Genomic DNA, 27,179 nt, shown 5'->3' on the forward strand with positions numbered 1-27,179 from the left:
TATTTGATCGTGTATTTTTTTTAATGATTCAATTTTACCTTCTTTGTTGGATGTTAGCTATAACTTTATGATGTTACTGGGTACTTTAGGGTTTATAATATACATCTTTAACTTATCACAGTTCACTTCAAGTGATACTATACTTCACACATAGCAAAGAAATATACAATAGTATGTTTGGGTCACATTTTCCTGCTTCTTTGAATGGATGCCACACATTATAAATTTTATTTTGTTGGGCACTGGGATATTTTTGTATTCAACAAAATATAAAATACATCCCTTTGGTCTGGGATGCACACAGTTTAATTCTTTCACATTTCACTTAAAAGATTTATTAAGCAGGATTAGAGCAGTGTTTAATCTAGGGCTAATTCTTCCCTACTGGTGAGGCAAGACCCTTCTGAGTACTATACTTAATGCCCATGATTTTTGAGATTTTTCATTGTAGCTGATGTGAATAGGCACTATTCCTGGCCCTGTGTGAATGCTACAAACTATTCCTCCTCATTCTTTGAAGAGTATCTTTTCCTCCCTCAGGTAGTTTCCTCACATGCATGCACTCATCAGTACTCAGCCAAAACGTCAAATAAAACTGTCAATATCTGGGGTTCTTGGCACTCTGACACACAAATCCTAACAGCCTGGTCTTCCTAGACTCTCAACTGCATGTCCTCAATCCAAGATGTCTGTTCCTGCCAGGTTCTGCCTGATTCCCGTCTTCCTGTGCTATGGCTTGGAAACTCTCTCCAGGTAATAAGCTGTTGCAATTATTTGACTTGCTTTGTTTCGCATCTCTCAGGAATCATTGTCTTTCATTACCCAAGTGTCTTAAAAACCAAGTGATCCTCCCACCTTGGCCTCCCAAAATGCTAGGACTGGTTTTTAATGTTATCTCTGATTCCTATTACTCCATCCTGTTTGGAACTGAAAGCCTTACTCAGCCAAAATTATGAAAAAACTGTAAAAACAATTTGAATTATTTCCCAATCAATGACAGAATGAAAGACAAACTATTTAGCTGTGGCCAAGAAATTGAGTGGCAATGGTTTCATTGACATCTTGGAAGAAGACACTAAAAGATTCATTGAAGAGCATAGACAAATATTAGTACAAAAAACACTTAGTATCTCCTACTTCTGGGAGATTTCAAGACTTTTCAGAGGTAATTCTGACTATAAGTTGTGGGGCTTCCCCTTGCAGCACTTATCTTTGACCCTAACCCAAGCACAGTGAGACTCCCGTACTGTTCTCCATTTCCTACCTGTTCACCCAACTATTAAGCAGACTAAGAGGGGATGGCTTGTAAAAGTAGAGGCTGGAGAAGTCAAAAAGTTGCTGAACTAGTTCTCTTAATCCCAGGCTGTAAAATGAAGCTGCTATCACCCCCTTCCTTACCAAATATTTATCAGATGCTGCTTCTAACAGCAGTGCTGCCAAACCAGAAGTCTATCTTTTCAACTAATGGCTCTTACACCGATGCTGACCTAATGCTAACATTGTGCCAGGTGCTGTAGGGGAGAAAAAATATCAATCACACTTTTTGGCTTTGGAGAGGGCTCAGAGACCCAAGGTAGCACCCATGAAACCATTAAAGACAGTCCAAGGGCAAATTACAGATTTTCCTTTTCAGACTGCAAAGGCCCACTGGGTACCCAGCACAGTAAATGTAGAGACCCCACCAACATCATGATACCTTGTGTCAAAAAATGTCCTAAAGCCAGAGATAAAAAATATATATATCCTAAAGGTTTTGGGGAAGATGGAACAAGCAAAATGGGGAATAAGAAAATGGAGTAAGAAAGCTAAATCTGCATTTATTATAACCAGAAGTGTAATAAATAGTATCTGAATTTAAGAAATTCAGAAAAAATCATACACTACTATTATTGAGAACTATAGAGCTAAAGAAAGAGGAAAAAGTTGAATGTGGTTACTTCTAGGTACAAAAATGTGGAGACAGAAAAAAAATGGGATAGGGGGTCTGATGTTTTCCCTTATAACTTCTCCAGTACTACACATCTACTTTTTTATAACCATGTGCATCACCTGTAATTTTTTTATTGTGATAAAAATATATATATATAACAGTTATAATTTTCATCATTTTGGAGTATACAATTCAGTAGCATTAAGTATATCCACATTGTTCTGCAGCCATTATCACTATTCATTTCTGGAACTTTTTAATCATTCCAAATGGAAACCCAAACCCATTAAACAATAGCTCTCCATTTTCTCCTCCCCATAGCCTGTAGAAACCATTATTTCTTTCTAGGAATTTGACTATTCTAGGTACCTCACATAAGTGGAATCATTACAATATTTGTCCTTTTGTGTCTGATTTATTTCACTCGGCATTATGTTTTAGTTTCACCCACATTGTAGCCTGTGTCAGAATTTCCTTTCTTTTTAAGGTTGAATAACATTCCATCGTATGTATGTACAACATATTGTTTATTCACCTGCTGATGGACATGTTGACAAGTTATTTCCTCTCTGAGCTATTGTAAATAACGTTGCTATGAACATTGATGTGCAAGTATCTGTTGGAGGCTGCTTTCAAGTCTTTTGGGTGTAGACCAAGAAGTGGAATTGCTGGGTCATATGGCAATTCTATGTTTAACTTTTTAAGGAAATGTCATACAGTTTTTCACAACAGCTGCACCATTTTACATTCCCAGCAGCAATGTGCACGAGTTTCCAATTTCTCCACATCCTGGTCAATACTCTTGTATCTTCTAGGTTTTTAAAAATATGCACATTTGTTTATAGCCATCCTAATGGGTGTGAAGTAGTATCTCATTGTAGTTTTGATATATGTCTCCCTAATGATTAGTAATGTTAAGCATCTTTTTATTGGCTTATTGCCATTTGTATATCTTCTTTGGATAAATGTGAATTCAAGTCCTTTGCCCATCTTTGGATTGGTTGGTTGTTTGTATTATTTTTTCAATAAAAACAAGGAGTTAATGTTAAAAGCAAGATCTAAATGCCAACAGGGAAGCTGAGTTTCAAAGCAGCGGCTCTTGATGAGGCCCCTAGGTGGGTTCCTAAATGGGAAGCAGGGTACTACTCTATTACCACAGTGTTGAAGAACTAGGTATGTCCACACAAAATTAAAAAGTGTGTTACACCCTCTTCTCAGTGAAATCTATGTATTTCTTTGCAAGGCCTTCCCTCTTTTCTAATACCCTTTTCCTGAAAGATAAGAAAAATCATGTTGGTTAGTTGGTTTGTTTTTCCATGGCTCCTGGGACACTGTCCTGAGAAATACAAGGAAAATGTTGAGTGATTATGGGGAAAATCCATTTTTACAAGTAAAGCTTCTTATCTAGCTCCAGTACTACTTCTGTATGCTTGCCACCATTGTATCTAAGAACCATTAAACATTATTGATTCAACCTCATTCTTGTTGGAAAAAGAAAAAAAATTTTTTTGAATACACAGAGCGGCTGATGGGAGTGGCAGCTCAAAAAGGAGATTAAGTCCGCATTAGGGAACAATTGCCCTCATGACTTTCATCTGGAGCTCAGATCTAAGTGAACAGTTTGTCTTCTTGCGCACCAGTTTCTCATTGTTGGTGGTGGTGGTGGCGGTGATTGTAGGAACTACAGCTTATATTTTCATTCAACGAAGAAAACTATTGAGATGGTGTAGAAGAGAAAGTAAGAGTGCGACTTTGGAACCAAACTGCCCATGTTTCCATCCCAGCTCAGTGACTTTCTAGCTAAGTCACCTTAACAAATCCCCTGACCTCTCAGTTTCCTCATCTATAAAATGGCACCTCATTAGGTTGTAGAGAAGATTAAATACTGGCAAAGGGCTTGCAACAATGCCTCTAAGTGCTACATAAATCTGAAGCACTTTGAGATAATTACCAGCTTGGCACGGAGAGCACCCACAAAAACATTCGCCCAACTGTTGGGATTCCCCTGAGGAGTGGGATTTAGGAAGAGAGGTTGATGGGAGGATTTTAATTTCTATCTCTTACACCTTTATACTCTTTGAATTTATTAGTTTTTACTAAAAGTAAAATGGAAAAAAAATTAAATAACACATGGCTAAGAGAATATGAACAAATATCTTCCAATCTCCCACTAAAATAGTGAAGAAGACATAGAAATAAGGATAAATAATAGAAATAAAATCAATAAAACTTTTAAAAAATAAGGATTTTTTTTTTTTTTTTTGACCCTGGATGCTGACCCAGTGCTAACATTTTACCAGGTACTGCAGGGAAGAAAAAATATCAAGCACAGTTTTTGGCTTTTCTGAAAAGCCACAGGAATTTTCTGAACCCACAAGACCAATAGAGGCCAACGGGTAGGGGTTGGGGAGGATGACATCCGTGGTCCATCTAAGCTCTACTCCACCATAGATAGGTATTAACGACTTTTCTTCGGCTTATTAGCAATTAAAAGTTGAGACCAGTACTAACCTGCAAATCTAGTCCCTTTTACTTCGCAATGAGTTTGCTTGTTTGTTTTAGGCTGGCACTAGGTTGAGAACACCCTGATAGCAAAGATCCGTTTCTTTCTTTATTCAGTAAGAAACTACAACTCCCAGAAGTCCCCTCGGCAGGAATAGGGGGCGGAAGGAGGTGAAGATGAATCTAATACCAAAGCGCTGTCTTAGTCCCACCCACCCTGCCCTAAGGACTTTCTCCTGGAAGCATGTTTGTGCAAGGGGCACAGGCACCAGAAACCTCGCGTTTGTACTGATCTTGAAGGAACCACTTGAAGAAGCACTCTAAACAACACGAACGAGGAGGAAGGTTATAACAGAGTGGGCAGATCACGCTTGCACCTCAGCAACTCAACCCTGGAATCCCAGCAGGAATGACGACTAAGGCAACCACACCCGAGTGGGCGGTCCCCAGGGATACCAGCCAGAATGCGCAGAGGGCACAGTCGACTTCCACGGTGGCTTCTGAATGAGGTTCAAAAGGAACCCGTCACGTTAGGAATTGTCATTGCCCATGGAAATAACTGTTATTGCACATAAGAACTCTGATTCCTTCCTTACCAGTTTCAGACACTTCATTAAGTGTAATTACTATGGCATTCACTATGTCAAAAACATGAGCTACAGCTATTGTCTTAAATGAAATACACCTAAAATGGTGCAGCCACTTTGGAAAAGCTTGGCAGCACCCCAAAAGGTTAAACATAGGGTTATATGACCCAGCAATTCCACTCCTAGGTATATGACCAAGAGAATTGAAAGCATATGCCCATAATAAAGCGTGTACAAGAATGTTCATAGCAGCATTATTCATATAAACGGATAACAAATAAGCAGAAACAATCCAAAGAGCCATCGATTGAGAATGGATAAACTAAATGTGATATATACATATAATGGAATGTTATTCAGTCATAAAAGGGAGTGAAGTACTGAAAAACACTACAACATGAATGAACCTCAAAAACACTATGTTTAGTGAAAGAAATTAGATACAAAAATGCCTCATATTGTGTGATTCATTTGTATGAAATGTCCAGAATAGGCAAAACCAAAGAGTTAGAAAGTAGATTAGGCAGGAGATAAAAGAGGGAAATGGAAGTGACTGCTAAAAGGTACAGGGCAGGCTTTTGGGTGAGAAAAATATTCTGGAATTAGGTAGTAGTGATAGTTGCATAACCTTGAAATATACTAAAAACCACTAAATCATACACTTTAAATTGGTGAATTTTATGTTATGTGAATTGCATTTTGATAAAGCTTGTATAAGAGAGAAATAGCCCTCAAATGTTAATGCAGCATGTTTTTGGAAAGTATGTCCAGGATTGCCCCAATTTTTATTTCTACTTTTCTGTTTTTGACAAATTTTGTCAAGTTTTCCCCTTCTAATGGCAGCTTGTTTACCAACTGAAGCCATGGAGTCAGACAGACTGGTGAATTCAAATTCAAGCTCCCCTTCAATGAACTGGGTAATCATGACCAATTCACTTACTTATTCTAAATTCAGTTTTCTCATGTGAAATTAAGGGGATTATATCACTTATCTCATAGGGTAGTTGTGAAAGTTTAATGAAAAAATGTTATAGCTGGCCATGGTGTTGTGTGCCTATTGTCCTAGCTACTCAGGAGACTGAGGCAGGAGGGTTTTTGCATCCAGGAGTTTGAGGCCAGCCTGGACAACATAGCAATGTAGCAACTCTGGGCAGCAAAGAGAGATCCCATCTCTAAAATAACAAAGGGAATGTTATAAAGTGCTTAAAGCCTGGCACATTAGTAAGTCCCCAATAAATTTCAACTACCATTTTTAAATTTTTGTTTATGAGACAGGGTCTCACTCTGTTGCCCAGGGTGGAGTGAACTAATGCTATCATAGCTTACTGCAGACTCTAACTCAGCCTCCTGTTTTATTTTTTGTAAAGACAGGGGCCTCACTGTATTGCCCAGGGTGGTCTCCAACTCCTTGCCTCAAGCAATCCTTCTGCCTTGGCCTCCCAAAATGCTAGAATTATAAGCATAACCCTATGTTTAACCTGGCCCATTTTTGGAAGGATCTTGAAAAGGTTCACGGAAAATGCATATTATAAAAACAACTATGCATTCCCAGGCAAAATGGCCAAATAGGAACGGCTCTGGTCTGCAGCTCCCAGCAAGACCAAAGCAGAAGGTTGGTGATTTCTGCATTTCCAACTGAGGTATCCGGTTCGTCTCACTGGGCCTGGTTAGACAGTGAGTACAGCCCATGGAGGGTAAGTGAAAGCATGGTGGGGCGTCATCTCACCCAGGAAGCACAAGGGGTTGGGGTACTCCCTCCCCTAGCCAAGGGAAGCCACGTGGGACTGTGCTGTAAGGGACGGTGCACTCTGGACGAGATACTACACTTTTCCTACGGTCTCCACAACGCACAAACCAGAGATTCCCTCGGATGCCTACAGCACAAAGGACCTGCGTTTCAAGCACAAAATTGGGTGGCCGTTGGGGCAGACACCGTGCTAACTGAAGTTTTTTTTTTTTTTTTCATACCCCAGGGGCACCTGGAATGCCAGCAAAATAGAACTGTTCACTCCCCTATAAAGGGAGCTGAAGCCAGGGAGCCAAGTGATCTAGCTCAGCGAATCCCATCCCCATGGAGCCCAGCAAGCTAAGATCCACTGGCTTGAAATTCTCGCTGCCAGCACAGCAGTCAGAAGTCAACATGGGATGCTTCAGCTTGGTGGGGGGAGGGGCATCTGCCATTACTGAGCCTTGAGTAGGCGGTTGGTTTTCCCCTCACAGTGTAAACAAAGCTGTCAGAAGTTCCGACTAGGCAGAGCCCACCACAGCGCTGGAAAGCCACTGTAGCCAGACTGCCTCTCTAGATTCCTCCTCTCTGGGCAGGGCATCTCTGAAAGAAAGGCAGCAGCCCCAGTCAGGAGCTTATAGATAAAACTCCCATCTTGTTGGGGTCCGCGTGTTTCCTAAACAAAGGAATGAACACACAAGACAACACAAGACAAGACAAACATGGCGGCCTCCGCAAACGACAGGCTCCGCTTTATTTTATACAGTTGTTTGTGGAATGTTACCAAGTCACAAGACACATTGTTGTTTTTCTGACCTTTCCCTGACTTTCTGGATTTTCAAGATGTTTACACATAAACAAGCTCCCAGGGTCTGCTGTTTGCAGCTGGCTCCTTTGTCCTCCCTGCAAACAGAAGGAACACCCTGCTTCGTTTGCAAGAGCAGGACTTATCGGGAACGTCTCGTTTGCGAGCACGTAGTCCTCTACACATCTCCCTGGGACAGAGCACCTGGGGGAAGGGGCAGCTGTGGGCACAGCTTCAGCAGACTTAAACATTCCTGCCTGCCAGCTCTGAAGAGAGTGGCAGACTCTGCTAATGGACAGACTGGCTCCTCAAGTGGGCCCCTGACCTCTGAGCGTCCTGACAGGTTGACAATTCCCAGCAGAGGTCAACAGACTCATCATACAGGAGAGCTCCGGCTGGTATCTGTCAAGTGCCCCTCTGGGACGAACCTTTCAGAGGAAGGAGCAGGCAGCAATCTTTGCTGTTCTGCAGCCTCCGCTGGTGATACCCAGGCAAACAGGGTCAGGAGTGCACCCCCAGCAAACTCCAGCAGACCTGCAGAAGAGGAATGTTAGAAGGAAAACTAACAAACAGAAAACAATAGCATCAACATCAAAAAAAAAAAAAAGGACAACCAAGCAAAAACTCCATCCGAAGGTCACCAACAGCAAAGGCCAAAGGTAGATAAATCCTTGAAGACGAGGAAAAACCAGTGCAAAAAGGCTGAAAATGCCAAAAACCAGAATGTCTCTTCTCCTGCAAAGGATCATAACTCCTCACCAGCAAGGGAACAAAACTGGATGGAGAATGAATTTGACGAATTGACAGAAGAAGGCTTCAGAAGGTGGGTAATAACAAACTCCTCTGAGCTAAAGGAGCATGTTCTAACCCAATGCAAGGACGCTAAGAACCTTTTAAAAAGGTTAGAGGAATGGCTAACTAGAATAACCAGTTTAGAGAAGAACATAAATGACCTGATAGAGGTGAAAAACACAACACAAGAACTTTGTGAAGCATACAGATTATCAATAGCCAAATCAATCAAGTGGAAGAAAGGATATCAGAGATTGAAGATCAACTTAATGAAATAAAGCATAAAGACAAAATGAGAGAAAAAAGAATGAAAAGGAACAAACAAAGCCTCCAAGAAATATGGGACTACATGAAAAGACCAAACCTACATTTGATTGGTGTGCCTGAAAGTGACAGGCAGAATGGAACCAAGATGGAAAACACTCTTTAGAATACTATCCAGGAGAATTTCCCCAACCTAGAAAGAGAGGCCAACATTCAAATTCAGGAAATACAGAGACCACCACAAAGATACTCCTCGAGAAGAGCAACCCCAAGACATAAAATTGTCAGATTCACCCAGGCTAAAATGAAGGAAAAAATCTTAAGGGCAGCCAGAGAGAAAGGCTGGGTTACCCACAAAGGGTAGCCCATCAGACTAACAGCAAATCTCTCAGCCAAAACCGTACAAGCCAGAAGAGAGTGGGGACCAATATTCAACATTCTTAAAGAAAAGAATTTTCAACCCAGAATTTCATATCCAGACAAACTAAGCTTCATAAGTGAAGGAGAAATAAAATCCTTTACAGACTAGCAAATGCTGAGGGATTTTGTCACCACCAGGCCTGCCTTACAAGAGCTCCTGAAGGAAGCACTAAATATGGAAAGGAAAAACTGGTACCAGTCACTGCAAAAACAAACCAAAATGTAAAGACAACCAACACTATGAAGAAACTGCATCAACTAATGGGCAAAATAACCAGGTAGCATCTTAGTGACAAGATCAAACTCACACATAACAATATTAACCTTAAACGTAAATAGGCTAAATGTACCAATTAAAAGGCACAGACTGGCAAATTGAATAAAGAGTCAAGAGCCATTGGTATGCTGTATTCAGGAGACCCATCTCATGTGCAAAGACACATGTAGGCTCAAAATAAAGGGATAAAGGAATATTTACCAAGCAAATGGAAAGCAAAAAAAAAAGCAGGGGTTATAATCCTAGTCTCTGATAACACAGACTTTAAACTAACAAAGATCAAAAAAGACACAGAAGGGCATTATGTAATGGTAAAGGGATCATTGCAAGAAAAAGAGCTAACTATCCTAAATATATATGCACTCAATACAGGAGCACCCAGATTCATAAAGTTCTTAGAGACCTACAAAGAGACTTAGACTCCCTCACAATAATAGTGGGAGACTTTAACACCACACTGTCAATATTAGACAGATCAATGAGACAGAAAATTAACAAGGATATGCAGGAGTTGAACTCAGTTCTGGACCAAGTGGACCATCTACAGAACTCTCCACCCCTAAATCAACAGAATACACATTCTTCTCAAGACCACATAGCACTTATTCTAAAATCGACCACATAAAACACTCCTCAGCACATGCAAAAGAATGGACATAATAACAGTCTCTCAGACCACAGAACAATCAAATTAGAACTCAGGATTAAGAAACTCACTCAAAACCACACAACCACATGGAAACTGAACAACCTGCTCCTGAATGACTACTGGGTAAATAACAAAATGAAAGCAGAAATAAATAAGTTCTTTGAAACCAATGAGAACAAAGACACAATGTACCTGAATCGCTGGGACACAGCTAAAGCAGTGTTCAGAGGGAAATTTATAGCACTAAATGCCTACAGAAGGAAGCAGGAAAGATCTAAAATTGATACCCTAACATCACAATATCACAATTAAAAGAACTAGAGAAGCAAGAGCAAAAAAATTCAAAAGCTAGCAGAAGACAAGAAATAACTAAGATCAGAGCACAGCTGAAAGAGATAGAGAAACAAAAAAAAAAACCCCTGAAAAAAATCAATGAATCCAGGAGCTGTTTTGAAAAGATTAACAAAATAGATAGATCGCTAGCCAGACTTATAAAGCAGCAAAGAGAAAAGAATCAAACAGACACAATTAAAAATGATAAAGGGGATATTACCACTGATCCCACACAAATACAATTTCCATCAGAGAATACTATAAATATCTCTATGCAAATAAACTAGAAAATCTAGAAGAAATGAATAAATTCCTGGACCATACACCCTCCCAAGACTAAACCAGGAAGAACTCAAATCCCTGAATAGACCAATAACAAGGTCTGAAACTGCGTCAGTAAGTAATAGCCTACCAACCAAAACAAGCCCAGGACCAGACGGATTCGTAGCCGAATTCCACCAGAGGTACAAAGAGGCACTGTTATCATTCCTTCTGAAACTATTCCAAACAATAGAAAAAAAGAGACTCCTCCTTAACTCATTTAATGAGGCCAGCATCATCCTGATATCAAAACCTGGCAGAGACACCACAAAAAAGAAAATTTCAGGCCAATGTCCCTGATGAACATCGATGTAAAAATCCTCAATAAAATAGAGGCAAACTGAATCCAGCCGCACATTAAAAATTTATCCACCACAATCAAGTTGGTTTCATCCTTTGGATGCAAGGCTGGTTCAACATACGCAAATCAATAAACATAACCCATCACATAAACAGAACCAGTGATAAAAACCACATGATTATCTCAATAGATGCAGAAAGGCCTTTGATAACATTCAACACCCCTTCATGCTAAAAACACTCAATAAACTAGGTATTGATGGAACGTATCTCAAAATAATAAGAGCTATTTATGACAAACTGATAGCCAATATCATACTGAATGGGCAAAACCTGGAAGCATTCCCTTTGAAAACCATCATAAGACAAGGATGCCCTCTCTCAACACTCTTATTAAATGTCGTATTGGATATGCTCTGGCCAGGGGAATCAGGCAAGAGAAAGAAATAAAGGGTATTCAAATAGGAAGAGAGGAAGTCAAATTCTCTCTGTTTGCAGATGACATGACTGTATATTTAGAAAACCCCATCATCTCAGCCCAAAAACTCCTTAAGCTAATAAGCAACTTCAGCAAAGTCTCAGGATATAAAATCAATGTGCAAAAATCACAAGCATTCCTGTACACCAATAATAGAAAAACAGCCAAATCATGAGCAAATTCCAATTCACAACTGCTACAAAGAGAATAAAATACCTAGGAATATAACTTACAAGGGATGTGAAGGACCTCTTCAAGGAGAACTACAAACTACTGCTCAAGGAAATAAGAGAGAACACAAACGAAGGGAAAAATATTCCATGCTCATGGATAGGAAGAATCAATATAGTGAAAATGGCCATATGGCCCAAGGTAATTAATAGATTCAATGCTATTCCCATCAAGCTACCATTGACTGTCTACACAGAATTAGAAAAAACTTCTTTAAATTTCATATGGAACCAAAAAAGAGCCCATATAGCCAAGACAATCCTAAGAAAAAAGAACAAAGCTGGAGGCATCTTGCTACCTGACTTCAAACTATACTACAAGGCTACAGTAACCAAAACAGCATGGTACTGGTACCAAAACAGATATATAGACCATTGGAACAGAACAGAGGCCTCAGAAATAACACCACACATCTACAACCATCTGATCTTTGACAAACCTGACAAAAACAAGCAATGGGGACAGGAGTCCCTATTTAATAAATGATGTTGGGGAAAACTGGCTAGCCATATGCAGAAAACTGGAACTGTACCCCTTCCTTATACCTTATACAAAAATTAACTCAAGATGGATTAAAAATTTAAATATAAGACCTAAAACCATAAAAACCCTAGAAGAAAACCTAGGCAATACCATTCAGGCATAGGCATGGGCAAAGACTTCATGACTAAAACACCAAAAGCAATGGCAACAAAAGCCAAAATTGACAAATGGGATCTCATTAAACTAAAGAGCTTCTGCACAGCAAAAGAAACTATCCAGAGTGAACAGGCAACCTACAGAATGGGAGAATATTTTTGCAATCTATCCATCTGACAAAGGGCTAATATCCAGAATCTCCAAGGAACTTAAACAAATTTATTAAAAAAAAAAAAAATTAGCCGGGTGCAGTGGCTCATGCCTGTAATCCCAGTACTTCGGGAAGCTGACGCAGGTGGATTGCCTGAGGTCAGGAGTTCAAGAACCAGCCTTGCCAACATAATGAAACCCTGTCTCTATTAAAAATACAAAAAAAAAAAAAATTAGCTGGGTGTGGTGGCGGGCACCTGTAATCCCAGTTACTAGGGAGGCTGAGGCAGGAGAACCACTTGAACCCAGGAGGTGGAGGCTGCAGTGAGCTGAGATCGCACCATTGCACTCCAGCCTAGGTAACAAGAGTGAGACTCTGTCTCAAAAACAAAAACAAAAACAAAACAACAACAACCACCCTATCAAAAAATGAATGAAGGATATGAACAGACACTTTTCAAAACAAGACGTTTATGTGGCCAACAAACATATGAAAACAGCTCATCACCACTAGTCATTAGAGAAATGCAAATGCAAACCACAATGAGGTACCATCTCATGCCAGTTAGAATGGCGATCATTAAAAAGCCAGGAAACAACAGATGCTGGAGAGGATGTGGGGAAATAAGAATGCTTTTACGCTGTTGGTGGGAGTGTAAATAAGTTCAACCATTGTGGAAGACGGTGTGGCGATTCCTCAAGGATCTAGAAATACCATTTGACCCAGCAATCCCATTACTGGGTATATACCCAGAGGACTATAAATCATTCTACTATAAAGACACACGCACACATATGTTTATTGCAGCACTATTCACAATAGCAAAGACTTGGAACCAACCCAAATGCCCATCAATGTTAGACTGGATAAAGAAAATGTGGCACATATACACCATGGAATACTATGTGGCCATAAAAAAAGATGAGTTCGTGTCCTTTGGAGGGACATGGATGATGCTGCAAACCATCATTCTCAGCAAACTATCGCAAGAACAGAAAACCAAACGCCCCATGTTCTCACTCACAAGTGAGAGTTGAAAAATGAGAACACATGGGCACAGGGAGGGGAACATCACACTCTGGGGCCTGTTGGGGGTTGAGGGGCAAGGGGATAGATAGCATTAGGAGAAGTACCTAATGTAGATGACGGGTTGATGGGTGCAGCAAACCACCATGGCACATGTATACCTACATAACAAATCTCCACATTCTGCACATGTATCTCAGAACTTAAAGTATATTTTAAAAAAAAAAAAAGGAACTGGTAAGTAGCAAAAAAAATCTCAGAAACTTTTTTACTCTTTCAGTTAAGGATGGAATATACGTAAATTTAAATTTATATAAACATTTTCCCTAACTAAAAAAAAAAAAAAAAAAAAAAAAACTATGTATGAATTTCAAACTTTTTTGCACCAAAAATTCATACTCTCTTGTTATAACGTATGTGAACAAGATCTAGTTTGGGGCACTAAAAAGGATAAGACATCAGCTTGAAAACAGTCCCTATCAGAGCAGCATGAATTGAAGCAAGAACAAAAGCCAAATTTATGGTCAAGATTGGGTGGAAGAATGGGGAAATCAAGGATGCTTTACAAAAGTTTGATGGGGAAAATTCCCCCAACGAAATCTGAAGTTTACAAATGGATAACTTGTTTGCAGAAGGGATGAGATAATATTGAAGAGGAAGCCTGCAGTGGCAAACAATCCACATCGATTTTTGAGGAAAAGATTATTCTTTGGTGTGCCATAATTGAAGAGGACCTGCAATTAACGGCACAAATAATAAACAACACCATAGACATCATCTCAACTGGTTCTACTTATACATTTCTCACTGAAAAACTGAAGTTGAGCAAATTTTCACGTGATGGGTGCAAGACTGTTGCACCCAAATCAGCTGCAGACAAGAGCAGAGCTTTCAATGGAAATTGTAAACAAGTGGGATCAATATATTGAAATATTTCTTTGAAGAATTGTAACAGGAGATCAAACATAGCTTTCCCAGTATAATCCTGAAGCCAAAGCACAATCAAAGCAATAGTTACCAAGAGGTGCAAGTGGTCCAGTCAAATCAAAAGTGGACTGGTCAAGAGCCGAAGTCAGAGCAGCAGCTTTTTGGAATGCTCAAGGTATTTTGCCTGTCGACTTTCTGAAGGGCTGAAGAACAATAACATCTGCTTATTACAGGAGAAAGTGAAGCAAAGCTTTAGTAGAAAAACACCTGCGAAATCTTCACCCGAGAGTCCTTCTCCACCAGGACAATGTTCCTGCTCATTCCTCTTTAAATAAGGGCATTTTTTCCAGGGATTTCGATGGGAAACTATTAGGAGCAGCTTACATTCCTGACCTGGCTCCTTCTGACATATTTTTGTTTTCTAATCGTGAAAAATCTGTAAATGGCACCCATTTTTCTTCAGTTAATAATGTAAAAAAGCCTGCATTTTCATGATTAAATTCCCATAACCCTCAATTCTTTACAGATGGACTAAACAGCTGGTATCATCACTTACCAAAGTGTTTTTAACTTGATGAAGCTTACCTTGATAAACAAAGTTTATATTTTTAAATTGTATCTTTTAATTCCATTTTCTATGAACTTTTACTTTATTATTTTAAAAATAAACCCGAGTGTTTAAATTCTACTTGCCTTTTTTACTTATTACACACCTCGGGAGATTTTTTGCCATATGGAGTAACCTCATCCCTTGTCACGATTGCATAATATTCCATAGTAGGAATGTTCCATGATTTATTTCTTCATTCCCCCACTGATTTCAATTTTCTGCTACTACAAGCATTGTTCATAATTCTGTACTGTTTGTGAGCCTGTACAGGAGTATCCATGCACAAACCTTTTTATGCATTGTGCGAAATGTTACTCTGAGATAGACACCAAGGGAATTGCTGGGTCATAAATCCAATTTTTTCAAAGTAATTCTCTTGTGAACCCGGAACCAAGGCGATTTTTCCCGCCCCGCCAGTTCCCTGTTCAGGAGAGCGCAGCCGTGATTGTCGCGTTCATTCTGGTCCGGGCGCCCCAGGTCTGGCGCCCCAGGTCTCAGGTGCGAGAGGCGCGGTGACCTACCACCCTGCGGGCACGCGCTCTGGCCACGCCTCGTGGCCCCTTTCATTGAAAGAGCCCACGGGGATCACGTGAAAGAGCACTGCAGAGTGCGTGACGTCACGACGCTCAGACCAATGGGAGCCTCTGTTTATGTCGGGGGCCATCAAATAGTCATCTTTCCCCTACCATCCCCCGCCCACCCTCTGTCGCGCTGCGCCGGGTCGCTCTCGGCCTTCGGTGGAGGGCGGCGCGCTTAGGCAGGCGGTGGGGCGGCTAGAGTGCCGCGGGGAGGGCTGTGCCGGTTGCTTTCTGCAGCCGCGTCTCGGCCAGCTCTCCTCGCCGTCCCCTGGGCGCTGTGCGTCTCCAGTCCGGGACCAAAGCCGCCTGCCGTAGCGGGCGGCCAGATCCGCGTCCCGCCTCAGCGCCCGGAGGACATGCGGGAGAGAGAATGAGCCAGAGGGACACGCTGGTGCATCTGTTTGCCGGGGGGTACGGTCCTGGTGGGGCGTGCGCACTGGGGCTGAGGGTGCTGGGGCCGAAGACGCAGGCGAGAGGGGCGAGGGGGGTGAAGGGGGACGAGGGGGGGCAGGGGTGAGGCCTGGGCGGGGAGCAGCCACTGGCCGCGGGTGAGGGGAGAGACCCAGCCCGTGGGTGGCGTAGAGGGCTCCGGTTCGGGGAAGCGGGGGGGTGAGGCTTGGGCCCGAGGGCGAGAGAGGCCCAGGCAGACAAGGTTGAGGGTTTCATAACCCGGGCCGGGAGTGAGGTTTGGGCCTGCGGGGCCTGGAGTGAGACGGAGGCCGAATTCAAGCGTCTCAGGAGATGCCGGCGAGAACTGGGGTCGGCGTTTGATTACCCGACCGCCTCTGGCCCCGGCTGCTCGCCGCAGTCTAGCGGGTGTCGGGGATGCAGGGCTGCTTTGAGTAGCCTGGCTCCGGATTTCGCGTAGGTTGCATGGCCCAAGGGGACGGGGCGGAAAGTGCGGAGGCTGAGGACAAAATGGGCGCCGGAGCCTCCTTCAGCCTTCGCTCCTTGCCGCGCGCTTGGGCCTCCGCACGTCACTCACGCCCCACCTCGGACCTCGGGCAGCTCATTTCCGGGCTCGGCTTTGCAGGGTGGGTGGTAAGGGGCTACGGGATCCAGCGGGGAAGGCGTTGGTATTCTCCCGTGGTTGCTGTGGGGTGTTTCTAGGCCTTGGAAAATTTCTTGCCCGAGCTTTTCCAGGTGGTGAATGGGGTGCAAAGCTTTGCAGTACTTTTGGGGTCAGATTCCTTTCGAGAAAACCACCCCTCTTGTACACCGTTTGCTTTTCTGCTGCTTAGAAGAAAGTAGGAGTGGAGAGAGGTCAGATTTTTTTTGAAGATAGTGTTAATAGTTACTATGTGTGTGCAAGATTAGGACTAAGCCCAAAGTCTTAGTTCCCTGATTGCCAACGTGAGTATTAGAGCTGCTAATTTAGCCTCCTGTTTAGATTTGTTCCTTTATATCATTTGGAGAATCATAGCAATTTTAAGCGTTACTTATTTGGAGGGTTATAAAGAGTTTTCTTATCAAAAATGGCTTCGGTGAATTATGCTGAGACTCCTACCGGCATCTTCTTATACTACAGTTTTTAGATCCACCACTTTTAAGATTATGAAAGAGATATACATGCAGTTCTGTTCACGGTGTCTTGCTTTGAGTTGGACATATGGACTCTATTGAGCCAATGATGGCAATACTTTATTTAGGTTGGCACACTTTCATTCAACAAATATTTATTGTACACCAATTATGGGCCAGCCACTGTTCTGGCATAAAAACAATATTTTTCTATTAATCTGTGAGACCCAGTTTAGGCAATTGGCTTTTCATATTTCTGAAATGTTTGCTGCCAGTAATCAGGCAAATTAAATCTTTTTTAAAAAATTCAGTAGCTGTGTAGATGCTCTTGAAAAAATCTCATGCAAATAATTGAGTTCGCTCGTGTAATTAGATCTATAACACCTGAAGTGAGGAGACCACAGATGTAATCTAGCACTATTTTAATTTGGGTGAAACATAGACACTTTTATTTCAATTGCTTCATCTGTAAAATTAGGAGATTGTATTATATGATCTCGAAAGCACTTCTCTAGCTCCTAACATTTCTATTACTCCGCGTTCAGGATTCATATATCAAGTTTTGTTAAAAATGGGGCATACGTATTATATTTGAAATAAATGTTAGCTTGATTGCACTAATTTTCCACTTCGGATTAGGATCATCATTTTGTTATAAAAACATGTAAATATAGGTTTTCTGGTTTAAGAACAGGAATGGGAGGTTTTTGTAGCATGTAAACACACAGATTAGGAGCTCCACCCCGCCCCCGCCAGTCTAGCATATGTAGTTTATTTAGACTATTAAATGAGATATTAGTATGTAGAATCTGATACAAGGTTGGTGCTCAGTCATATAATTTCTCTTCCTTTGCATTTCGTCTTGATTTTATTTTTATATGTGGTTACGTAAGTGAGTTAAGTAAAACACACCTTATCTATTTAAAGAAAGCCCAGTATATTTTAAAAGAACCATCAGTAACCTGTCACAGTGTATTTAATCTTAGGCAAGGGTTTTCAGAATATGGAGCCTTTGAATTGTTTTTCTGATAAGGAAAATTGTAATATTCAAATATGTTTATCAGAATCCCAGATTTCTAACAGCCTAGTAACTGTATTGTTAAACACCATCACTGGACCTTGGTTCTGGGTGAAATACTGACATGCATAACTCGTGCTTTCTTTAAGACACACTTTGATCCCATTATGCTTTTGCCAGAGTTAATATTCAGAGTTTGTAAGGTCAGTAGTTAGGTTAATTGAGTTTAGGAACCATATCATGGCACCCTGTAAAAAAGATGTAAATATAATTTAATTTTATTTGTACCTCTAATACTGTGTATATATAGAGATGAAAGCAATATGAAATGTATTTTTAAAGACTGATAGAATTATACATTGTCCAGTTATTGTATCAGCGGCATATATATCTACAGAGGCAGCTCATGTTTTTGTATTTGAGGGAGATACTGTCTCATATAGGAGCTATATACCTTCAGACTTTACGTAGATGAAGTTTTTTCTTTGTAGCTTCTATGACAGAGAATTTAATATATGTAGTGAGTAAAATCAAAGATGATCTAAGAACTGTCTGTTTTTATATCCTGGAGCTCATTCATTTGCTCAATCATTATTATTTATTGAAACCCCCATTTTGGTATAATGAATGATATTTGTTAAATTATTTCACCGGTTTTCTTGAAGATCAGGGCAGAAGTAGAATACTTAAAAGTATAATTAATGTGATTTATTTCCCCTTCACTCTGACCATATTTTTATTAGTCTCATTTCCTTAATTTTTACTACCTCTCCTTTTCCTCTGTCTTGCTCTGTTTCAGCTGCTATTACAAAATACCAAAAACTGGTGGCTTATAAATAACAAATATTCCTAACAGTCCTGAAGGTTGGAAGGTTCAAAATTAAAGCAATAACAGGTTCGTTGTCTGATGGTGGTCTGCTTCCTCATAGAAGACACTCTCTTGCTGTATCCTCATGTAGTAGGAGAAGCTAGCCAGGATCTCTGGTGTCTTCTAAAGGTAGTAATCCCAAATGTCAGGGCTACAATCTCATGACCTAATCACCTTGAAAGTGTCTACCGCTTAATACTGTCACCTTGGGATGTGAGTAGAATTTCATCTTATTAACATTAGAGGAGACATTCAGACATCCTCCTCCCCTTTTTTTCCTTCTAAAAATGCATTCTGTTCTTCTTACTAATAGATTGCAAAACTAAGGGAAGTTTCTTATCCTGTTGGATAATATTCTCAAAGAAACCACTTTTCTGTAAATGGATTACTGTAGCAAAGCAGCTACCATTTTTCTGCAAATGGATGAGTGTAGCACAGCATTGTGGGTCAGGGATTCTCCTTCTTGAGACCCTACTTGTGGTCTGAGAGTTTAAAACTATTTTCATAAAAATACTAAGACATAATTATTGGCACAAATGTGTTAACATTTGTCCTGATGGTGCAAAAGCAATGATGGGTAAAACTGCTGATGCCTTAGCATGCATCAAGGCAGTGGCACCAGACTATAGTCATCATATTCACCTCCGGGTACTTGTAATTTTAAAAAAAGCCAATTTTAACTTAAGAATGCTAATTTTATTAAATCGCAACCTTTGAATACCTCTGTATTTAATATTTTGTGTGACAAAATGGGAAATAGGCATAAAGTAACTGCATGCGGAAGTGGGGTTCTGCATTGTTTCAATTGTAGGCTACACTAGCTTCTTTTTTTCATGGAGACCCGTTCTTTCTTAACGATTAATAGACTGACTACTCAGACTAGACATTTTCTCAAAAACTGAAGGAAGCCTTTTTAAGGAAAACCACTGATAGCATTTGTTACCAATGACAAAATTCTAGTTTTCAAACAGAAATTTGAATTTTTGAATTGACCCCTCTCCCCCAGCCTTCCAATACCTAAGGATGTTTCTGATGAGATGGTGATAGTAAGTGTACATTTTTTAATACGTTTAGAATGTTTTGAAAAACCTGCAAACCCAGTGAACCGGTATTTTTCAAATGACCGATATATATGATGTCATAGAGTCAGGCATGGGTAAAAGAGTCATTCAGATTTTAAAATAGACCAGTGGATTTTAATACAACAGTATGAAAAGTTTACTGGTATAGTTCAGATTCTACATTGCAACTAACCTTTAAGAACCTACCGCTTGTCCAGTTTTAATATAGTATTGAAGAATATCGACATTTATCTGAAAAGGGACTGTCTTGTTTAGCAGTTGTTTTCATTAACTAGAAGGCGTTAAGTGCTATGGGGAAAAAGTGGTGCACCTTTAAGGGCTGTGGTGGGAGTGCACTCTAGTACTAAATTGAATGATGATGAATCTTATTGAGAAGATGACATTTGAGTAAAGACTTGGAAGGGAGAGAATTAGCTATACAAAAGGAACTAGCCCCAGTAAGACCCTAGTCCCAGTAAGACCCTAGCCCCAGTAAGAGTGAGAGAATGAGGCAGGTATGGCCAGAATGATAGAGCCTTCTTAGGCCTTTAAAGGACTGTGACCTTTTCTACTGAAATGGGAGGAGTCATCATAGAATTTTTAAAGGCTAATTGGTCTCTGTTAGACTATGCATGGGTCAGGGGCAAAAGTAGGGAGTTGATTTGGCTATTTCAGTAATCCACCTGAGTGATAATGGTGATTCAGACTAGGTCAGGAAGCAATGGACATTGTGAGAAGTGGTTGAATTCTAGCTAGACTTGGAAGGTAAAGATAGTAAGATTTTTGACCTATTGAATGCAGAGTGTAGAAGAAGAGCAAAGAATAACTCCAGGGTTTTTAGTTTGGGCACCTGGAAGGGTGGAATTGCTGTCAACTGAGATGGGCAAGGTTGCAGATGGAACAGAGTTGGCGTAAGGGGAGATCAGAAGTTCCATTTTAGACATGGTAAGTTTGAGAAGTAGAGAGGTCAAGAAGCTGGTTGTTTAAGTGATTGGATGTACTAGCCTGGAGTCCAGGAAAGAGGATTGGACTAGGGATATACATTTAGTAGTCATTGAAACATAAGTGGTGCCATGAGCCTAGTTGAGATCACTAAGGGAGTGAATATAGAGAAGAAGAGACCAAGAACTACCCTCCGGGGACTTCAATAAAAGAGAGCAGGAGAAGAGGAATGAGAAGAAGAGGAATGAAGAGAAGAGGAGGAACCAGCCAAGTAGACTTCATAGTGACTAAAAAAAATATGGTATTCTGAAATCCAAATGAAGCAAATATACAAGATCTAGAAAGGAGTAAATAATCAACTATCCAATGTTGGTGTCATTTAAGATATCTGAAAGCTGTTAACCACTGAATTTAATTGAGGACCTTTGGTGACTTTTTCAGTAATTTCCAGGGCAGGGGAGTAAAAGTAGTAGGAGTAGGAGAGAAATTAGAGACAACAAATAGACAATTTTAAGATTTGCTGTAAAGGGTAGCAAAGAAAGGGGGAAATTTACTTTTACTAAACCTACCACATTCCCTCAGCCTATTTTGTTCCTATAATGGACTTTTTTTTTTCTTTCTCAGTCTCGTATCCTACTATTTTTCCTTAAAATAGTAAGCACTTTGAGGCCCCCAACAAAGGCATTGCTGTTTCTTAAAAGACCTATTTGCACAGAGATTTTCGTTTTTGTTTTTTTAAACCAGTCTTGGTTACACTGTGCCTACCTTTACGAAAACCAAAAAACACTCTAAATAGTGGTAAAGACTGTACAACTACATCTTGGGCTGCATGATACAGCTTGCTTCCATGTTTATCTAAGTTAGCTAAAATTTTCTGTATTACTAGTCTTGATTTTGCTTTATTATCCAAAATAAGAATAACCTGTGAATTTTTTTCTGCATCAGAAACACTTCTTATACTTTAAAAAATGCTGTTTTATTCTGAACCATGCATTGCTGACTTTTCATAAGTTAGTTTTTCAGGTATATAGATGACCATCGCCATTTCAAAAACTTGCATTGTTTCTTTGTCTGAACATTAAAGCTTCAGAGAAAATAGTTACACAAATGTACTACCAGAGATACAATTTTTGGTAAGACTTCCTTAATGATTTGCGTAGAATTTCAGGGACAATCTACATTTTATTATTATGATTATTATTATTATTATTTTGAGATGGACTTTTGCTGTTGTTGCACATGGTGGAGCGCAATGGCACGATCTTGTCTCACTGCAACCTCCACCTTCCAGGTTCAAGCAATTCTCTTGCCTCAGCCTCCCAAGTGGCTGGGATTACAGGTGCCTGCCACCACGCCCAGATAATTTTTTGTATTTTTAGTAGAGACAGGGTTTCACCATGTTGGCCAGGCTGGTCTTGAACTCCTGATCTCAGGCGATCCACCCACCCTGGCCTCCCAAAGGCTGGGATTACAGGCCTGAGCTACTGCGCCCAGTGCAGTCTACGTGTTTTAAGATTGAAAAACTCCTTAAGTTTGGCTAGCATTTTAAAGAAAGTTCATCTTTAGTGAGTGATATTTCTTAATGTAACTAATACCCTAAGTAGAGTATCACTGCAGGCAGAAAAATAAAATATTTTATCCTATTCATCTTGCCTTATAAAGCTAAACACTGTGTACAGTTAACAAAATGAATTCTGAAGTACCTTTTTAAATAATATGCACATACAAATATTGTGGACCTCATCAGAAAATATTTTGTTCATCTGTTACCTTTCCTGTTAAAAACAAGTTTCCTAATCCATACATGCTCAAGAGGTTAATATTGAGGACATATATCTAACAGTGCCTTGGATTTTTTCCAAGTATGGCTAGTAAAAGTCCTTTTAAAGCTAGGGGAGCCAGATCTAGTGGTTCAGCAGCTTGGGACTATCCAGTCGATGGAGTTTTATGTCTGTGTACTGTCTTAGGGATTCATGACTGGGTATGATGGCTGAAATTCATCTGCTTACTATTCATATTCACTTAGTGAACAATTTCTTTCTCCTTTGTCTCCCATCTCCCCACCCTCAACTTTTGATTCCTGTGCTTCAATAACTAGTGTGGGAGAGCACTTTGAGGCCCCCAACAGAGGCCTTTCTTACAAGACCTGTTTGCACAGGGTTGTTTTGTTTTTTTAAAGCAGTTTTGGTTACACTGTGCCTAGCTTCAGAAACAAACAAAAACACTCTAAGTATCTTTTTGCCGCTCCTTTACTCAAGAGGTCCATAAAGGCCCTTAAGGTAGCTAGATGCCCTGGCATGCTAGAATTTTTATCTTCATTATATGCGCTAAGTAGAAACATCATTTGAAAGTTCTTAGACAGTTAAACTCTAAAAAGTTTGGCTTTACTAGCGTCTGCAGTATTACCTAATAGGCTAGAGATGTGTCCACATTCCAGTAAATTACTGAGATGACTTGATAAACTTACTGTACAATTTGGCAAACATGAAAATGAAATAGTTTAAAATGTCTTATAAAATTCTTCAGTGATAACCATATTAGAAAATTTTAAATATTCTATAAGATCAATACATAGCTATGTGATTATTTGACTCACCAAGCGATCTTGGCCTTCTCATATCTTTAAGATATAAGACATTTGCCTATAAAACTTTAAATGAGTGTCGATCCAGGTCGTTTTGCTCTGAACATAAAGAACATGTAGTTACTTCTAATCTGGGTATACCAAGGGTATAGTGACCAGGGGTATAGTGACATTTAAAGAAACTTTTCCTTTCTGAATTTTTGATGTTACAGAGTAATGAACTCGTTCTTCTGCTACAGACTTGGCTATTCTGTCTTTGGAATTCTTTGCCAGTCAAGAAAGCACACAAAACAAACCAGTGACTGTTTTATAGAAATAACTTTGAATTGTAACTTTTTTAAAATAGTAAAGCATCTAGCCTTGAACTGTGTTATTAATAGCAAATTACATTGGCCACAGCTTGCAACTGATGTCATCCACATCACTGGATCAGAGGGAAATAAGACCAGTAATGAGTGCCTGCTTCTACTCCACCATTTTTTCTCTGTTGCTTTTTCTTAGTTTTCAAATTAATATATTATACATCATCTTTCTGTTGTGGTAGATAAGGAGTTAGTTATATTTTACTACTCTCTTGTTTCCCCTTTCTTTACATCCTCTCAATATATAATTTGATACAGTTTTTGTTAAATCAATAGTCAGTGCTGACCTTATTGTGACAATACAAATATTGTTCACTGCAGAGCTAAGTTTAAGTTGTCTATTATGGTGACCTTTCCTTTCTTATGAATAACTTCATTCCTCCCCACTCCCCCACCCACCCCCTTGCCACTGCCGCTGACTGCCCCTGAAGTTAATAATTGCCTCCATTAAAAAATTTTTGCTTAGTTATGTGAATACTCATACTTGAACATTTTTTTTCATGTGGTCAGCTGTGTTCATCTGTTAGTCTTTTTTTTTCCTGGAGACTTCTGTCCCACTGAATTCTGTCATCCTAATCCTATCTTGCTTGTTTTTTTTCCAGGTCTGCCGTTTCACTATCATCTTGGGACTTCTTTCTGTGTCTTGGGTTATTCTGTTCCTGCTTTTGATTCCCTCCCCACCACCATCTTCTTTTAGTTTACTCTCTTAATTTGTGGAAGACATTTTTTAGTTAGCTGTGTAAGAAAAGGGTATACAGTAGACAATTTCTTGAATACTTCTTTGTCGCAGTTGTATAGTTTGGTTTGGTATAGAATTTTAGGATAAGTAATCTGCAGTTGTCGAGAAGCGTGATGCTAATCTGATCACTTTTCCTCTATTATGTGACCTTTTTTCTTTCTGGAAGTTGAAGTCCTTGAAAGATTGCAGTAGTGCATCTTGGTGTGGATTGTTTTTGCATCCTTTGTTCCTGCTAAACTAAGCTCAGAAATGTTGAGTTTGTGTTCTTCAGAGAATTAGCCTTCTGCCTAGGAATATAGTTTTATCGTGTGTGTGTGTGTGTGTGTGTGTGTGTGTGTGTGTGTGTATAAGGCATAGGGAGACACTGGGCATCCTACCTTTGTCGTACAGCCTGTGTGGCAGCAGCCAGTCCTGTTTTCAGTTCTTTGCCTTAATTCCCTCTTGAATACTTGGTGCCCTTAATCATTAGGCCTCCCAGGGATTCTGCAGGGCAAAACTCTGCTGCTTTTTGGTATTTCCCTCTGCAAGCTTTCTTCCTCTTTACTAAGTTGTCTTTCCCATTTGCCTCATTGGTTGAAAACTTGCAGCTGCCGATTTCTCTGGGGCTTTCTGTTCTTCTGGCATATTTCTTTAGACAGTGATATTTTTGACATGGAGAAAAGATAAACCTAATGTAGTTCATCCCAACTGTATTGAAGCAATGGTTGTGTTCTCCACATCAATTCTGATTTCAGTGTGCGTAACAATTATTTTTTAAATTGCAGCAAGAGAAATACCAGAGTGTCACCCATACACTACACACCTATTGCATTCTATAATGTAAAACTGCTTCAGGACAACCTAAGTGCTTGTGCATATACCCACTTATGCCATCCCCTCCTCTCTACAATTTGCTTACTTATTTTTTTGAGGTGGAGTCTTGCTCTGTCACCCAGGCTGGAGTGTGCAGTGGTGCAATCTCAGCTCACTGCAACTTCCACCTCCCAGGTTCAAACAATCCTCCCACCTGAGACTCCCGAGTAACTAGGATTACAGGTGTGCACCACCATGCCCAGGTAATTGTGTGTGTGTGTGTATTTTCAGTAGAGGTGGTGTTTCACCATGTTTGCCAGGCTGGTCTTGAACTCCTGACCTCAAGTGATCCGGCTTCCTCGGCCTCCCAAAGTGCTAGGATGACAGATGTGAGCCACCATGCCTGGCCTTATTTTTTTTTTGTTTTTTAATTTTGTTTTTTGTCGTTGTTGTCGTCATCGTTTTGAGACAGGGTCTCACTCTGTTGCCTAGCTGTGCAATCACAGCTCACTAAAGTCTTGAACTCCCATGTTTAAGCCATCCTCTCACCTTGGCCTCCCAAGTAGCTGGGATTACAGGCATATGCCACTGTACCTGGCTGTTTTTTTCTTTCTCTCTCTCTCTCTTTTTTTTTTTTTTTTTTTTTTTTTTTTTTTTTTTTTTGAGATAGAGTTTCACTCTTGTTGCCCAGACCAGAGTGCAGTGGTACAATCTTGACTCACTGCAACCTCTGCCTCCCGGGTTCAAGCGATTCTACTGCCTCAGCCTCCAGAGTAGCTGGGATTACAGGCGTGCACCACCACACCCAGCTAATTTTTTGTATTATTAGTAGAGACAGGGTTTTACCATGTTGGCCAGGCTGGTCTCGAACTCCTGACCTCAGGTGATCCACCTGTCTCGGCCTCCCACAGTGCTAGGATTACAGGCATGAGCCACCACGCCCAGCCTCTTTCTTTTTTTAAGAGACAGAGTCTCACTGTGTTGCTTAGGCTGGTTTCAAACTCCTGGACTCAAGTGATCCTACCACCTCAGCCTCTGAAAGGGGCTGGGATTACAGGCATCAGCCACCATGCCTGGCCAGTTCAGATTCTCATGTGTTTTACTTGCTGAAGTGTTTTTTAAATATCATAGTATTTACTTTGTCTGTTGGTCTGGCCACAAAATATTCATAATACTTCTATTACAAAATTTCATAGTTACTATTATCAGTAATAGAAATACATAACTACATAGCTACTATTTATTGAGTACTTTTTATGTGCCACTTTACAAAATGCTTTATGTGGATTATATCATCTTTACAACAAGCGTGTGAGGCATAGGTATTGTTTTTACCATTGTTGTTTTGTTTTCGCTGTATAATATTTATTTTCTTGGAACCAGGAATGACTGGGTAGGAATCATGACTTTATGTGCTCATGTTGCTTTTTGTTTGTTTTCGTTTTAATTATAGAATTAATTCATGTTCATTGAATACATTTTTTAGAAGTTATTCATATTCAACAATACTCTTTCTTAGGTTTTACAGAATATAAAATCAAAACATACACATGTTTATTATAGATTTTGGGCCTGTTTGTGGGTTTTATGCTCAATACATTTACAAAGTAAATAAACTAAACTGCTAAAAAGAAATCAGGCAAAGACAAATTGAAATTATTATGGTTTGCCATAATAGATCACTGTTGTAGTGTGAATATGGTATGGACCAACCCACAGGTTCTTCTGAGTTCTGCATTGCATATA

The 27,179-nt window shown here is 40.1% G+C and overlaps 1 protein-coding gene across 1 annotated transcript in view; it reads left to right on the forward strand.

Annotated features, from left to right (window-relative positions):
- Positions 1-15,673: 15,673 nt before the first annotated feature.
- Positions 15,674-27,179, forward strand: part of SLC25A36 (solute carrier family 25 member 36) — a 35,142-nt gene continuing 23,636 nt past the window's right edge. The window contains exon 1 of the mRNA XM_010378259.2: positions 15,674-15,957. Within this exon, the coding sequence (XP_010376561.1) occupies positions 15,917-15,957 (41 nt within the window). The 5' untranslated portion in view covers positions 15,674-15,916. The remainder of the gene's footprint in view (positions 15,958-27,179) is intronic.

Source organism: Rhinopithecus roxellana, chromosome 1 (assembly GCF_007565055.1).
Source record: "Rhinopithecus roxellana isolate Shanxi Qingling chromosome 1, ASM756505v1, whole genome shotgun sequence".
In the NCBI taxonomy this organism is placed as follows: Eukaryota; Metazoa; Chordata; class Mammalia; order Primates; family Cercopithecidae; genus Rhinopithecus; species Rhinopithecus roxellana.